Source organism: Oncorhynchus tshawytscha, linkage group LG23 (genome assembly GCF_018296145.1).
Source record: "Oncorhynchus tshawytscha isolate Ot180627B linkage group LG23, Otsh_v2.0, whole genome shotgun sequence".
Lineage (NCBI taxonomy): Eukaryota > Metazoa > Chordata > Actinopteri > Salmoniformes > Salmonidae > Oncorhynchus > Oncorhynchus tshawytscha.
In genome coordinates this window covers 11,836,930-11,852,891 of record NC_056451.1, presented here as the reverse complement: position 1 = coordinate 11,852,891, position 15,962 = coordinate 11,836,930, and the positions used below count along the sequence as shown (strand labels likewise).

Below are 15,962 nucleotides of genomic sequence, written 5' to 3'. Positions count from 1 at the left end.
GAACTCGGACCTCTTTCTACAGCTCCGACGTCAGGATTTGACCACATTATTTCAAAGTTCCCAGCTGTCTTGAAAGCACCATGACCCTCAGGTTTAATGGATCCTTAGCACAGTATCATAATGACATCACAGCACTGCAGCACTTGAACTGCAGGCTTTTTTGCACCTTGGGTCTGAAAAAAAAAAAGCACTTTACAAATTAAATGAATTATTATAGGTTTAGCTAAGGGCGACTTATGAGATCAATATGGTCAATGTCTGATCATTAATGGGATATCTTCATTATAATCAAAAGTAATCCTCACAGATGGAAAATGTAGGCTATTCCATTATGTTCTTGTCTATCAGTTGCCATTTGTGTATTGTACTTATTGGCATATGCATTTTTAGATGTATTATGATGAATGGGCTATTATTGTGAAGGAAATAAAATGTAAAAAGTGATAATTATAAGGCAAGTAATAATGAACCTGGCATTTGAGTGCAAAAAAATATTCCTGTATTGTTGTAAAATCACACCACAATAAGAATACGCAGTTTTGGAACAATTAAAGCAAAAGATTAAAAAATACATGTAACTGTACTTTAAGTAAACAGAGCACAAACAACAGTGACAGCAAATTTAATTAATCAAGCTTTGTGTAAAAACATGGTTTTGGCACATGTTGTCCAACCTCAGTCACTAAAAATGCAAATATTCTGTACATCAGTTGACTACCTTTAAAAATAAAATCATCCTAAGCAACGTTGAATCTTAGAAGTTTACACAAAAATGCTGTTTGATATATTTTTATATTCAAATGATTGCTGGATTCTTTGGGGGGGAAAATGTACCCCCAGCCATGTACATACACATTACATCATCTTTAGGAATGGAAAACTCATTCTGTCTGCCAACATGTAACTATGTCACATCAGAGTGGTCTTGCTCAGCATCATTCTTTTCAATCAGGCTTGCACCCTTTGGGCACACTAACTAGAGGAAGATGGAGTGCTCTATTCCACATGAGGGGGTGGTTTGTCCCATCAGAGGTTCCTACAGCAGGGCTTCTTCTCTTCAGGGTCACCTGCAGCTCTGGGGACGGGGCTGGCCAGAGACACGGCACTAATGGACCCCCGGGTCACCTCTTTACTGCTCACCTTCCTGTGAATCTCTGATGGAAGAGGCACAGGAATAGTGTGAATTCTGGTGCAACAAACAGTGACAAAAAAACATTGACCACAAACTGCCAGTGACAACTGCTTACACAAAGCAATAAACGTGGCACAAACATTTTGTTCTGCAATGCCAACTTTCCACTCAGTTTAACTGATTAATTACTGAGCATTGATTGCACTACTTTTACACCAAAAAACAAGATTAGCTAGAGAGCTAAAAACAAACAAATCAATAATAGGGTTGGTACTGTAAATATATAAAAGTCAATTACCTCCAAGGACATTTTGGAATGCAGTCTCAACGTTTGTGGACTCCAAGGCTGATGTCTCTAAGAACAATAGGCCATTCTTTTCTGCATAGAGCAAGAGAGGTAGTGTTTACTGAGTATTTTCTCAAAATGTAGGTTTGTCAAATTTGGGATGAACTAGTGACTCAAGCCCAGTGCTTGACATGGACTGAAATAGGTTCTGGTACTCATTTTGGGTGCTGATACTGTTTATTTTTACAGTAGGTGCAGGAGCTCAACAATACCTTTGAGCTAATATTCTATAAGAGGAACAGGCGCTCAAGCAGTAGAACATTTGCGGTGGCGGTACTCAGATCCCAAGTCAAGCACTGCTCAAGCCACAAATTTGGACCAATAAAGGCTATTGGCCTATTGGCTGTTGTGAATATTAGTATATTAACAAGGCAAAACCACAATTAACTATATAAGGGAACAACATTTTGAAGTTTGAAGTTCATGCAATTTATTATGTTTATTACAATGGAGTCATTGTTATTATCCTAGGATATTTTCGTGGTGTCAGAGTCCTGGCAGCTGTACCTGCAAAGTCCTTGGCATCCTCAGTGGGCACTGATCGCTCTGACCCCAGATCAGTTTTGTTGCCCACCAGCATGACTACGATGTGAGGGTCTGCATGGTCATATAGCTCCTTAAGCCAGCGCTCCACACTCTCATAGGTCAGATGCTTGGTGATGTCATAGACCAATAGCGCTCCGACAGCTCCTCTATAATAACTAGGGAGAAAATATGAAAAAAATATGTAACCTGATGTTTTTATTCATATTTATAAAGTATTTGATGGGTGATACCCTCTGAGTATCCATATCCCTTTTTTCTCTTGAAATGCCATGTAGGCCTCCATAGTACGATACATTGAACTGACAAAAGCATTGTAATATTCTAATAGACTTGGTTTTTGATTGCAGAAAGACATTTCTAGGGAAGGAAATGTGCACGAGGGAATTATTCAGTAAAGTATTTACAAAACTCTTGACAGAGAAGAATTAATCCTGCTGTGGTATAACATATCCTCAGATTTTCCATGTCATTAAATTGAATGGACACAGTTTTATTATTTTGAAACGTGTTTCCATGCCAGTAACCCTTCCAGAGTCTTTACAAAAGAACAAGTCAGGAATTCCTTAAGTCAGAGAAGAAACAGGTTTGGGTCTGGATGTGTATTGAATATGCCCAGCCATAATGGATATTTAGACCAAAATGCACAAGTAGTAAATGACTGGAACAGTGAACCTGCTGTTTATTCTGGGCAAAGTGTAAAACCAGTGCCTCTCCACGTAGAGTGTTTGGGCCTATAATACCACCCAAGATGCCCACACAATAGTGAGAAATGGTCCCTTTGTGTGTGTGTACGTGGGTCCACAGTTTCACCCAGATTACTCACGCAGAGGTGATGGCCCTGTACCGCTCCAGCCCAGCCGTGTCCCAGATTTGAGCCTTGATTATGAGACTTTTCAGTTGAATTGTGCGTGTGCTGAACTCCACCCCGATGGTGGTGCGGCTGTCGTGGTTGAACTCGTTCTTGGTGAAGCGGGAGAGCAGGTTGCTCTTGCCAACGCCAGACTCACCTATGAGAACCACTGGAGAAGAAAGGTGGGGGAGAGGAAGGCATGAGTTCTAGTGCACCAGAAACATGTTTGAATATGTGCTTTACATCCCCCGTGAGTCTCTATTATGTTAATGAAGGGGACTAGGTGTTTCATCCTAGATGTAGAACACTTTATATTGCCATAGTGCAGACGCACAATAGTATCAGGTGTAGAACCTCAAGGTGCCATTTCAGGGCACCACACATATGGAATTACAATAATGAGAGTTAAGTAATGTTTTTTTTTTCACACAAAAACAATGATTCTTCAATGTCTCTCTGTCTTTACTGTTAGAATCTAGCTCATGTCATCCCATTGATTAACACCAACTCATAACTACAATAAGGCTGCTCCCTGAACTTCCTGCAAATAGCATAACTCTTAGGTGAGGCCTAGGTGTGTCCTCAAACAGCCCACTCAATATCACTAACCCTACCCTAAACCCTCAGTCTTAGTCTGCTGCTCATTATATCATTAGGACTCTCTTCACAACGGTGTTCTATGACAGAAACAGCACCACACCTGTGCAAATAGTTACTGGGACAATTATGTTAAGTGAGGAATGTAGAACAAACCATCTGAGAAGTAGCATCAAAATCATGGCTCAGGTGTCTTTAAAATAAATTATCATGCTTGTTCGTGTTAATTATCATCTAGGAAATGGGAGCTAATATGTTATTATCACGCTGTATAGGTTAAGAGATATGTAGTATATACAGTGATGAGAGGTCAGTTGTTGAAGAGAACCAAAGGAGAACCAGCGAGTGGGGGGGGGAGATTTATTGCATTGCTCTTGGGGAATTTCCTGTAGTGAAACAGGCCTTCAAAAGAGGAAGCAACTAATAAAATCAGGTGGTACAGTTCATACTGAGACTTCCCTCTATCCATCTTACTGTGAGCAATACTGAGTCCAAACATAAGAGGTACAAGGAACAATGATGCCCCCCTATATGTTTCAGTGACTCATGCGTTTGCTTCTAGAGTGTGAGCAGCTGACTCAGAAAGCCAGCCTTGGCCTACTTGACAAACATATAGGAAAATATGACCACCTGTCACAATGACACCATGATTTCAACACAGCTGACTGAGCTGAGCCAAACACCAATTTCTGCTTTAATCTCAACCATGAGAATGTGAGTTGAACCAAGATAAGCATCCAAGTTCCATGGCGCACCAGCAAGAAAGATCTAAGGAAACCAAGAATGTGATAAAAGGCAGTGTGCAGAAGGTAAAAAAAAAAAGTGACATGTTTATTCAGTACGGTCACCTTTAATACATATTCTATTTATTGCCCTCCAAACCACTAGTGGGGATAAGATTAGCAAGTATTGTTTATCTTCCCTGCATGCTGATCTTCCCTGCATGCTGAGCTTTTAACAGGCAATAAGATATTTGTCAAAAGCAAAAATGTTGGGATCATGCCTGTTCATGTTCCCAGACTTACATTCTAAAGCAACTATCCAGTTTCTGGTCTCCGAACCCAGTTTAGATTTAACCTGAGGTGTAAAACAGGCAGCAGGACAGAACGTTTACGAGATGTTCTACTTTGGTTTGTTTTGGGTAATTGTTCACTCCATTGGCAGATCATTGTTCTGCTTTTGGTTTTTATTAGGTGAGATGAAAATGTTGCCATTTCCCCCTCCCATACTCAGTAACCTCTTATGCAAACAATATCCCTGGTTTCCATGGCAAATAGGATAAGAGGCCTTGAAGCACTTTACTGGCCTGGTTTGACTTTGTTCTGAGGCAAAAGGGTATTAAGTAAGTTGCGGGAAAAAAAACTCCTCATTTAATAATAATTCAGATTTACTTGAATTGATTTATGACTGAGCAGTTCCCTCAACTTATTTACATATAAAAGCTTAATTTACGTTTAGACAATCAAAGCAGGGACTCATTTAGATTTTACTTCATGATGTCTGGATGGTTTCAAAAATAAAGCTATAGTAGAATTAGGCCTAGTCCTTCGTTCCAGAATGAATGGCAGAAACTTCCATATGGTTCAGTGAAAACACAAAATTTAACTTCATCAACATCCCCTGGCCCAACTAACTGGGTTTTCTTGTTTCCCTAATCGACAAATCACTTCACCTCATCATGCACATCACCACCTACTCTACCATGCCTGTAGCATATAGGACTTAGTAAGTCATGTAGTGAAACAGTACACATGCTTCTCTGGTGTGACTATAGACATAATGGAAAGAGTGATAGGATCAAATATTCAGGAATGTGTGTTTTCATGGAATGATATTGACAAGCTTGTGAAACTCACCACAATAACAGTTGGAGGTCAAGAATGTATTCAGTTACATACAGAAATAGCATTCAAGTTCATAGAAATAGCAACATTCTTGAAGTAGCACTGTCTTGACTTGTAAAATACCAACAGTAGCATATTAATGAACCTCAAGGTTAGATGCATTCTTAAAAGTAATGGATAAAACTTCTAGACCTGGGCTCGTATCCACAAAGCGTCTAAGAGTAGGAATGCTGATCTAGGATCTGTTCATACAGTCATATTCATCATGACCGAACATGTTAAACAGATCCTAGATCAGTAATCCTACTCTGAGACGCCCTGTACTACAGCCCTGTTTCAGGACACACCCTAGACTTTTTCTGTAATTTCAACACAGGTGGGAGTGACCTGCATCATTTCTGTGTGGTAGATGTGTTACTAACAATCTACGGTGTGCTTTTGATACTGTGCTGGCACTTAGCACACACACACACACACACACACCAAGTAACATAATTCAATGGTTGTCTGTACTGAGCAACACTGCACTAGCTCTAACTACAAACAAAGTAGGTTTCAGAGTCACTCTGTTGACATATACATTATATCATCATGGTGGCTCAGTTAGTAGAGCATGGCACTTGCAACACCAGGGTTGTGATTTCAATTCCCATAAAAGACCAGTAAGCAAAAAAGTCTGAACTTGTATGCAATCACTACTGAATAAGAGTGTGTGCTACATTATGTAAATGTAGAACATCAATCTGTTAAATGTGAAAGAACAAGGACTCACCCTTAAAGACAAAGTTGTAGGCCTCATCTGAACCCATGAGGTACACCTTCAGTGGTCCAGCTCTCAAGAGTGTGAGGGGAGAAAGGAAAGATGACACTGCCCCAGAAGCCACTCACCCTAATCTTCAGATTTAAAAGAGCCGCACAAACACTTTGCAAGTCACCTGTCCCCCTCTACGTTTAATAGAAACCTAGATTGTTTACAAGGAACTTGCTCCGCTGTGTCATCAGGTAGTTCTGCTGAGGAATGGTGGGGGTTGGGGGAGTGGCTTGGTGTAAATCTATGGCAGGTTGAACAGGTAGGACAACCACATGAGAAACTGTATGAAAAAAATAGATACATGCCACCTGCTGGACAAACCAAATTATTGTCTTCAGGAAATTACTGTTTCCCTATCCCTTTTACATGGAGAAAGACAATCATTGCTTCCTCTGAGGTGTATTCACAGGACCTACCTGTCAAATAGAACCTAATTTATTGCAAAACGTTTTGCTACGGTATGCAACTAATGAATAAACCCCTGGTTCTGTTAATCTCAAACCAGGAACACAAAGTAACAGCAAAAGGGACCTAGAAACAGTATTGATAAAGTTCTGAATTGACAAACAAATATTTTTCAGTAATAACAATACTGTCAAACAACTGACAAGGTAATGCAATATTAGGTCTGTTCAGCAACAATAAGTACCCCTGGAACTAAAAATCTAACATATGAATCAAATGGTTTTATGTATTTCATATCTTTGAAGACAAATACGTATTGATTTTTCATTGAAAAAAAAACAGAGTTTATGGATAGCCTGTTACAAAAGGATATCATAAATGTTATTGCGTGGCAACAGACAAATGTAATATTCTGACTAGGGTAAACAGCAAATGCCTTCAAGTTAATGTGTCAGCATTTTCAACAGTTGAGAAAGGAGTCCTCTTACAGGCAGTGAAATTCATTGAAGATTTACATAGCCCGCCTTACACAATGTGTGAACTTGACATTTGAACTGCATGCCACAAACGGCCAAATTACTAAACTCAAGCATTAAGTTGGAGTATAAATACAGTAATCAGAAGACAAATACTCAGTTCATTCATACACAGACTGCAGCGTTTCATGAAGACCAGGTGAAGCATTCACATAAGCAACAAGTGTTCATGTATTATCACGGGAGGCAAAATTGAAGACAACACTCCAGCCAGACTTCCCTATGATGCCGCAACTTGGGTTAAAGGTTCCTCCAGGTACAGTACCAACGCTTCAGCCTAGAAATACCATACAGACAGGAGATATATGCTTAGTATGGTATGCAGACATGGTCTGTGCTCATGGCTCTTTAAATGACATACATACTTGTTCTCTTCAGGAATTAGTCATTGGTGTTTTGTCATTTCAAATACAACACAATTTGCACACCAATGTCATCCACACTCAAAGTATTCTTCCTCACCTTGGCTTTAAGCATTCCAAAGCCCACTGTCTCTTTGGCATACATACACAGCAGTAGGTTAGCTACCCGTGTGATGGCCACCCTGCCTTCCTGCAAAGATAAGATAAGAAAGGAATTGATAAAAATGTATGTACATTGAATTTCAATTTACCTTTGGTGGTACTACCTCCCAAGCTGCCAAATAGCCTAGGTCATCCTTTTCTACCACTATTTAACTAACGTTATCGGGCATACAGCTTAATTTCTCTGGAGCCTCTGACTGTGATACTCAATGAATAACCAACGCAAGGCAGAATGATGTAACAAACATTTTGTTCATGCATGGTAACTAGACCATATAGTTCAAACTAACCATGCAATCCATCAGAATGAATTTCAGTTTATCTTCGTTAAAAGCTTGATGCCCGTTCTTGTCATAGGCTGACCAGATGTTGCTTGCAATGGCAGCGGTCACTCGAGCGTCAGTGTCCCCATAGCCAGAGTAAGCCAAAAGAGACCCTTCATTATTTAACAATCTGCGGGGAGAACATGTAAATAAATTAGCCAGAGAAAGTGTTAGCTAAGACTTACCTCCATGTAGGTAGCTGTCGTTACAAGTCATCTTAAGAACAAATAATTAACCGATTTAGCTAGTTAGAAGAAAATAACGCTATATTCACGTGCCTCTGCCACTCAGTACTTACAGTGTGCTTTGTACTCCGCTTGTATTTGCCTGGCTGAGAACTTGCGTCAATGCTTTTGGCCGCAACATGGTTGGAGTGAGCAATACTTTGCAGCAATTAATTTAGGCGAAATTATGAAGTGTATTTTATCATCCAGTTCAGTGACTTCTTCTACAACAACACAATCCAGTCAGCTGACTCCTTCAACTTCCTGATACAAATCGTAATGCATTATGGGAATGGCAGTGGGTGCGTTCCAGACGATTGAAACCGGTCACTGGAATAATATATTCAAAGTGCACCTTTTCAGCTCAGATCTGCCCCAATTATAGAATTGATATCCTTTTCATGTTGCTCCTGAGATGTTAAACACTTGTCTGAGTAAGAGGACTGGGGGGGAATCTGTATTAGAAGAACAGAGTTAACTGCAGTATCCTGACTCTGGCTAATTGCCATTATTGAAAGGAACAAAATGGCATATCAGTTAAAAATTCTTAATAGCTACCCGAGTAATCTCTTTGCAGAGGCCGGATGAGTCTAACACTAGCATTGCTTTGAACTTCACAGCCCAAGCATAATTGATGAGACTGAACTAGCCAGTCATGTTTATAACTTACAGTTTTCCTTTAGCTACCATTTTAGACCAGGATCTTCAAAGTTATATGAAATTATAAATTGAAGATCTAAGATATCCATGCTTATTATTCATTTGGTCATCATGGAGGAACATAAATGAATCCAAGCTCCACTCTGGTGAATGTTAAAACAGCTTAATTTCCATTAAGATACTTAAATGTTTATTACAGTTCACAATTTATATTTTCAAGCTTGGTCCTTTAATGAGCTACCAAATATGCATGGTCACCACTAACTTTCCCACCTCTCAGACTACACACAACAAATCCCGTACACGTTGAACAAATCATCCATTTCAAGTTCATGTAATTTCATAACATAGACTAGTGTTAATCACACACCTGGTCCTAGAGGGTTGCAGTCAGTGTGAACTGGCTAAGTCTACAACACTAACTACTCATCAAGATCATGAAAAGCTGAATCAGATGTGTTTGTGCTGGGCTTGCACTCAATTTCAATTTTACTTTGCCAAAAGGGTGTGGATTGGCATAAGCTTGGGCTAAATGGAGTTTCCACCATATTTCTCACTGCAGTCCAGTCTAGTGCTTTTAAATCTGAGGTGTGATGAAAAAGTGTGCATTTTGAGAAGGATTGATCATCTGAATTCAGCATAGGGTACATCCCTCCAGGATCAGAAGTGAAGACTACTAGTGTAGACCATGCTTTTGAACTAAATGAATCACCACCACACTTGAGCACATTTCTTGAAAGGTATTATTAGAATAGATAACAGAGTGAAGGGACTCCAAGAAAAGGCAGAGCTGAACAGATTTTCTTTAACTGTAGGTACTGCAACTAATATGTATGGGTTTAAGAAAAATAATTCTCTATGCCATTAGTACACTTTGTCATTATAGATTCAACAAATTATTTTGGAATATATTGCTGAAACCAATACATACATTTTTATCAGGCACTACACCACTGCTTGTATGAAAATACACAAAATGGTTAACGTAAAAGGTGTCTGCATTTTTATCATTGCTCAGATTAAAAACATTGAGGTCTGATCACTTAACCAGAGCCTAAACTGTTGAAGAATTTACACTCAATAGCATTCATTGACTCAATGTAGCATTAACTACAGAGTTAACCAAGCTACCTTGCTTGACCTTCCAATCTGAAAATCATCCCTTCCAAAAAACCTGAAAGTGTAAGCAAACAGCTGAACCAGGGGTGCTATAGTGCTCAAACAGAGAGTCCAACAGCCTGTATCAGTTTTGAAGGAACACATCAAAATGTCAAGAAATTCTTAAAGCAGAAGGTAAACTGAAGGTGAGTGGTAAAGAAAAGAGAAGGTAACTTCTACAGCTCCTATAATAAATACTAGCCAATCAGGCATGATAGAGTGAAATTAAGTAAAAACAAGCAGGCTCTCATGTAAATAAAAGGTCAGAGGAATCCCTCATTCTATGATTTCAACACTCACATCCCTCCAAATTTCAACTTGTTACCGGCTAAACACAATCCATTAAGATGGGTTAAGTTGGCAACCTCATGCATTTCCAGCAAATGGGCACAGTCATTTCAGAAATAGTCTCCCATAGTCAACAGAGGAAGTAGTCATGTTAGTGGTGGCGTCATTTTGCAGCGATGTCATCATTCCACAGGGTTGATATGAGGTCTCTCCAATAGAAACTTGAATCTGAACACCCACTTCCTGCCCCCATATCTTTCCTACGATTCACAGATCAGCCAAAGAGATGAATAGTAATTGGAATTCAATTGAGTCTATCTGAGGGGCTTGTCAGACTGTGATGGACTGTGTTCATTTGTCATCTCCCACTCCAGCACCCCCCCTCCCTAACCCTTCTCTCCCGGTAATCTCAGGGGGCTAAGGGAGTTAGGAGGGCTGGGAGCCCAGCAGTCTCTCAATGGCAGCATTGATGTCTCCCCCTGTGGCGATGAGGGCCTGCAGGTTGGCCTCGCGGTTGATGAAGCCCATGGCGCTGAGCTGGTCCAGTTGCTGCTGAAACCGCACCTCCGGGGTTAGGGTCTGTGAAAGGGAGCATAGCCAAAGTCATTTCTATATGAGCCTGCATGAAAAATGTTGCGAGGGTCCTATTTGAGTGACTGTTAGGAGACAAGTCTCAGTGCCAGTATTAATTGGTTTTAGGTCAATGAAGCCAGTTGAAACACAAAGCTAATGCTAACCCACTGGACAATAACAAAGTATAGTTACCAAGTAGAAAGTCAGAAATTGTGTTTACAGCTCAATGACATACCAATGACCCGCCTCCTCCCCCAGCAAACATCTGTAACATCTGCTGCATGAGCTGCTGCTGTTGCTGGGATGGGTTAGTGGCAGCGGTGGGATTTGAGCCCTGTGTTGGGGGAGGAAGGTTTTCTGGGGCCACACTGCCTCCTGTGGTTGGAGGAATCACTGGGATCTCACCAGGAGCCAAACTAGGAGAAGAACCATAGTTAACCTCTCTGGGATATTCGGCCCACCTCAACAACAGCCAGTGAAAGTGCAGGGCGCCAAATTCAAAACAGAAAATCACATAATTAAAAATCAAACATACAAGTATTTCACACAATTTTAAAGATAAACTGCCCTAAAGAAGTTAAAGTGGCATCATCAAGAAAATCAAATGTATAAAGCACGAGTCTCTCCAGTAAACATCTACTGGATAACAGATGGTACAGTACCTGGGCATGAGCCCGGGGGCTTCCGTCTGTAGGGTCTGCAGGCCCTGCTGGATCTGCATGAGAGCCTGCATGGCCCGGGGGTTAGTCATCACGGACAGTGACTCAGGATTCTGCATCTGTAAAATAACCATCCATTTGGTCAATCCAAATGATGTTCCATTTAGTCACAGTTAGAAACTCAATGCCTTCCATAACACTCTGTCATCTTTCTTTTTTCCTTTTTTTGTCACTATGTGGAACTAAAGTGCATAACTGGAGATAGAAATCTGACCTGTTGGAGAAAGACCGGCATCTGATGTCTCAACTGTTCCTGTAACTGGGTGTTTCCGGCAAAGAGGGGGTTGTTCAGCATTGCCTGAGGAAAATAGTAAAGGATTAAGCAATGATTCTACTCGTCACACAAAATAGCCTAGAATATTCATCTTATCAGTATGATTCAGGACTTCTGAATCCTACTGCAGAGAGGGATAAAGTTGTGCAGACCTGCGAGGCGAGTTCAGGGTTCTGCGCCAGCGACTGCATCATACTGCGCATGTAGGGCGCAGACAGCATGTTCTGCATGAGCTGGGGGTTCTCAGAGATCTGCTGCATCAGACTCTGCATGCCAGGGCTACCGAACACACCTGGACAGATTATAGGGAGTGGAATGGGAGAAACAGACGAATCAGCTAAGCAGCAAAACAAGGGTTATACTCAAGGGTGGTATGTTAATACAGATGTAAAGGGAAATATAGTTTTGCAGATTGACTAAAAGGTGAAAGTGTTTGAGGTAGTGGTCTTACCATTGCCCAGCCCAGAGGCGTTGATGCCCAGGGGGTTGGAGGCACTGGGTGCAGTCCCGCCAGCGGAGGAGGTTGTCGTCGTGGAAGCGCCAGTCCCCCTGCTTTCTGAGGGGGATGTTCCAGGGGGTCCCCATGGGTTTGGTAAGGGTTCCCTGTTCTCTGTTCTGGAGGGCTGCACGCCAGAGTCTAAGTTGCCCCCAAAGCAGAGAAGGGATTGTTTCCAAACTATGAAAAAAAAAAAAAAAAAAGGAAAGTGGACTAAGTCACACAACCGGACTTGATTCAAGACGATTGTCTACATATGGTATTCGCAGGAATAATAGCTACCTGCTCTCTAGCGGCACTGAACATGGGCTCCTGGATGTCTGTGTACATCCTCCGGAGGGCGTTGTATCCCCCAGGAATGCTCTCCAGGTTGCTAAGCGCCCGGTCCTGGTTACGCATCATCTCTTGCATCATGGCTGGGTTCCTTGCCAACTCCATGGTCTGAAGAGAGGAAGGGAGTTAACATTATGCATCTGCGCATGAGCCTCCTCACATCCATTCCACCCACCGTTTTGAGAGTGGTGCGGTCTAGTTTAAGGGTTTGGGCCTATGTACATTTGCAATGTTACATAGACCCCTTTTTACATTTAAACTACATTGCAAGCTAACTACATAAAAAAGCAAAATGGTTGGAGTAATATGCTCTTCAAGCATTGTTTTTTTAGAGGGATTCAAGTAAAGACAAGACACACAATGATAACCCAAAACCAAGTCTATTACACCTTGGGCAAAGGACCCATCTGAGCACCAGACCTGACCTGTCTCATAAGTTCAGGGTTGTTGAGCATGTGGGAAATCTCAGGGTTACGCTCCATCAGCTGCTGCATCTGAGGGTTGGTCACAATCATCTGCCTCATCAGGTCTGGGTTAGACATCATGTTCTGCACCAGAGGGTTGTCCATGATCTGAGACAGCATCTCCGGGTTGGACATCAGCTGTCTCTGCATCTGCTGCTGCATCTCCATGAAGTTGGCTGAGCCCATGCCCATGCCTGACAGGCTAGATAGGTCACCAAACCCACCTATGCAGACACAAGGGGGCGGTGGATTACTGGAAGGATATAGGTTAAGGCCTAGTTGTGTGGATGTTGAGTAGGTGTAAGGCGATATGGTCGTCTTTCAGTGAGATGGTTTAGTGGGGACTGGGTCACTAACTCAGTAAGTTGGGTGGCTGTGTGGAGGCTGGGGTAGGCCCAGTGCCTGGTGTTGTGCTGGCATTGGGCACTGCGCTAGGATTGATGCTGCTGTTGGCCTGGGGGGTCCCAGAGCTGGATGCAGAGGACTGGGATGTGCCACCAACTGTGGTCCTGGAGAAAAAGCAAGGTCATTATCAACCTAAATGTTCCCATTATCTATCACTCACACATACAATGGGGTTACTAGAATAGTGGGCAAGCAAATCGTCTTACTTGGGAGCAGTCTTGATGACAAGGTGAACAGTGAGTCCGTCCTTGATGCCGTGTTGGTTCAGTGTGTCTCCATCCTTTAAGATTTTGCCAGCAAAAATCAACACCAGCTGGTCCTGCTTGGCATTAAACCTTTTGGATATCTCCTCTTTAAACTGTATGCAAGAGACAGAATGAAGTGGCCGGTGAAGACAAATGGGAATAAAGAGGATAGATACACACCCAAATGTATTCAGTGTTGGTAAAACATTTTTTAAAGTTATATTGGCTTAGCTATCTCGAAATCTATCGTTAGCTAGCGAACTACGTGAATCTACTAGCTGATGCTTTTAGTTTTATAAGAACAATGAGGTCAAATGTTAATGGTTTAGGAAGTCACCAAATACAGCATTAACCATGTAGCTAGCCGTAAGATTACGATCAGATTCCAGAGGGTGGGTATAATTTGTGGAACCTTCCAACATGAATATGTTCCATAACAAGGTTGCCCACAAACAACGCATACAAAGTTGTATATCGGCAGAATAAGATACCGGGTAGGGTGTGGGCTATTTCACAAAAAAATTCACTCAGAAAAACGTCTGTCCTCACTCTGGTGGACAAACATTAAGAATAAGCTACGTTGGGAGTTGATGGCTATTCGGCAGCTAGTTAAATTGATCATGCTACTGTATGCGTTGTTTCCTGTTGGAACGTTCCACAAATTATACTCACCAGTTTCCCAATTGGCTTTCGCAATGGCCGGAGCCTCCATTGGCTAGCCGGTTATCAGCTAGCCTGACCGCAGCTAAAATTAGCTAGCTAGATGAGACTGACAGCGACAAACGTAGCTGGCTAGCTTGCTCACAAGCTAACGTTAGCTAGTTACGTGGTTAGCTAGCTCATGCTTGTTATATATGTATTTATACATTGCCGATTGTGCAAAACACGAATCAAACTACCGATTTAAGGAAATGGACGAGGTGAAAAGAAAGAATTCTAATTGGGATAATTCTTCCCACTTAACATCGTAAACTAGCTAGGTAATAGTTAGCAAGTTGGCTAGCTAACTTCGATGTATGCTTGTTAGCCACAGCATGACTTGCATAACTGACTGTGTAAATAAATGCGAATACCTGTGCGACAGAAGAATCCTCCGAGATTGCTATCTCCTCTTTATCTTTCGGAGTTTTTACCGTGACCACGATCATGGTCCCATCTGAGGCAGCATTTTCAACAACGTTGGAATCCACAGTGGGATCTGTGCCGCTGTTCTCCGCCATCTTTACTCCTCTTCAAATTCACTACATCTAGAGAGGAAGAGGTGAATCGAGAGGTTTTACTCAGCCCAAAATATGTCCACGAAAATACGATTAGTTTGTATGGTCATTGAGTGTCAAATTTGGTTAACAAAAATTTTGTATATTTTATTTGCTATGTGGGGGATTATTTTATCAATAGAAGTTTCGTAATGGTGTACGGACGTGGCATTTCGGCATCTTTGGAAAAAAAACGACTTCATATCGGAGTTGTGCCTGTTGTCATAGAGATAGATAAAGGACTCATCATATATACGTTCAAGCATGGACATTGCCATATTGAGGACTTCTACCATTAAAGCGGTCAACTAGGTGGGGATTCCTATGAGTTGGGAGCAGTTAGCCGATGAAGAAGATAATTTACTACTTTAAAATGTAGATAGCCTCAAAGGCGCTGTCACAGACACTATAATCGCACATACAAAGATGAGTCCTCTATCTATCTCTATAGCCTGTTGTACACACTCGTTTCGGGCCTTTCATTGGCTAGAATGTTCCCACCTGCTCTCACATCGCCCGCCTTCCATCTTTGAGAACATGTATTTCCATTGTTATAGCGGTCACTTTACTATCTTGTCAATATAATAAACAATCTTTACTACATCACAAAACTAGCTAACAAGATTCTCAAGCTGAGATGAAAGCAGTATTACCTGAGGTTTTTGCAACGTTGAAGTCTAGTGGTGTGGGGGTGTCATTGCATTTCACTAAAATGTATGTGTGCTACTCAATGATGTATATAAACACAGATGTAAATCCTTGGTCCAACACTGTCAAATCTAAAATTGTAATGCTGAGAAAAAAAGTGGGTAAATACTTTAAATATTATATTTAAAGGGGCAATCTGTAGTTGCTACATGCATTTTTGGACTTAAGAATGAATTATATAAATTGATTCTTGAAGAATATAATTTATGCCTCATGATCTTAGTTTAACTGTCACACCCTATCAA

General features: G+C 41.3%; 3 protein-coding genes across 3 annotated transcripts; all 3 read right to left on the bottom strand.

The window, feature by feature from the left end:
- Positions 1 to 606: 606 nt before the first annotated feature.
- On the bottom strand, positions 607 to 6,428 carry LOC112222968 (ras-related protein Rab-25). Its single transcript, XM_024385855.2, has 5 exons — positions 6,088 to 6,428; positions 2,848 to 3,043; positions 1,986 to 2,179; positions 1,431 to 1,511; positions 607 to 1,154 (listed from the first exon to the last, which is right to left on the bottom strand). The coding sequence occupies exons 1-5, from the start codon at positions 6,122 to 6,124 to the stop codon at positions 1,027 to 1,029; spliced, it is 636 nt and encodes a 211-aa protein (XP_024241623.1). The 5' UTR covers positions 6,125 to 6,428; the 3' UTR covers positions 607 to 1,026.
- A 364-nt stretch (positions 6,429 to 6,792) lies between these two features.
- LOC112222969 (ragulator complex protein LAMTOR2) lies at positions 6,793 to 8,414 on the bottom strand. The gene is made up of 4 exons (XM_024385856.2): positions 8,213 to 8,414; positions 7,882 to 8,044; positions 7,530 to 7,619; positions 6,793 to 7,344 (listed from the first exon to the last, which is right to left on the bottom strand). Exons 1-4 carry the CDS (start codon positions 8,278 to 8,280, stop codon positions 7,288 to 7,290), a joined length of 378 nt encoding a protein of 125 aa, XP_024241624.1. The 5' UTR covers positions 8,281 to 8,414; the 3' UTR covers positions 6,793 to 7,287.
- Positions 8,415 to 9,523: 1,109 nt separating this feature from the next.
- On the bottom strand, positions 9,524 to 15,193 carry LOC112222970 (ubiquilin-4). Its single transcript, XM_024385857.2, is given in 12 exon segments — positions 9,524 to 10,823; positions 11,053 to 11,233; positions 11,480 to 11,595; positions 11,751 to 11,834; positions 11,963 to 12,102; positions 12,262 to 12,462; positions 12,465 to 12,486; positions 12,589 to 12,747; positions 13,065 to 13,327; positions 13,461 to 13,612; positions 13,715 to 13,866; positions 14,827 to 15,193. Coding segments are annotated over 12 exon segments (1,770 nt in total). The 5' UTR covers positions 14,974 to 15,193; the 3' UTR covers positions 9,524 to 10,670.
- Between the last annotated feature and the right edge of the window lie 769 nt (positions 15,194 to 15,962).

Bases quoted from the DNA above. Each gene is read 5' to 3' on its own strand.
- LOC112222968 (XM_024385855.2), bottom strand. From the start codon at position 6,124: ATGGGTTCAGATGAGGCCTACAACTTTGTCTTTAAGG. The intron at 2,180-2,847 runs GTGAGTAATCTG...TTTTCTCCCTAG, and splicing joins TACAGGGCCATCACCTCTGC to TTATTATAGAGGAGCTGTCG. The intron at 1,512-1,985 runs GTACAGCTGCCA...TGCTCTATGCAG, and splicing joins GGATGCCAAGGACTTTGCAG to AAAAGAATGGCCTATTGTTC.
- LOC112222969 (XM_024385856.2), bottom strand. From the start codon at position 8,280: ATGTTGCGGCCAAAAGCATTGACGCAAGTTCTCAGCCAGGCAAATACA. The intron at 8,045-8,212 runs GTAAGTACTGAG...TTCTCCCCGCAG, and splicing joins AGCGGAGTACAAAGCACACT to ATTGTTAAATAATGAAGGGT. The intron at 7,345-7,529 runs GTGAGGAAGAAT...TGGTATTTCTAG, and splicing joins TTGGAATGCTTAAAGCCAAG to GCTGAAGCGTTGGTACTGTA.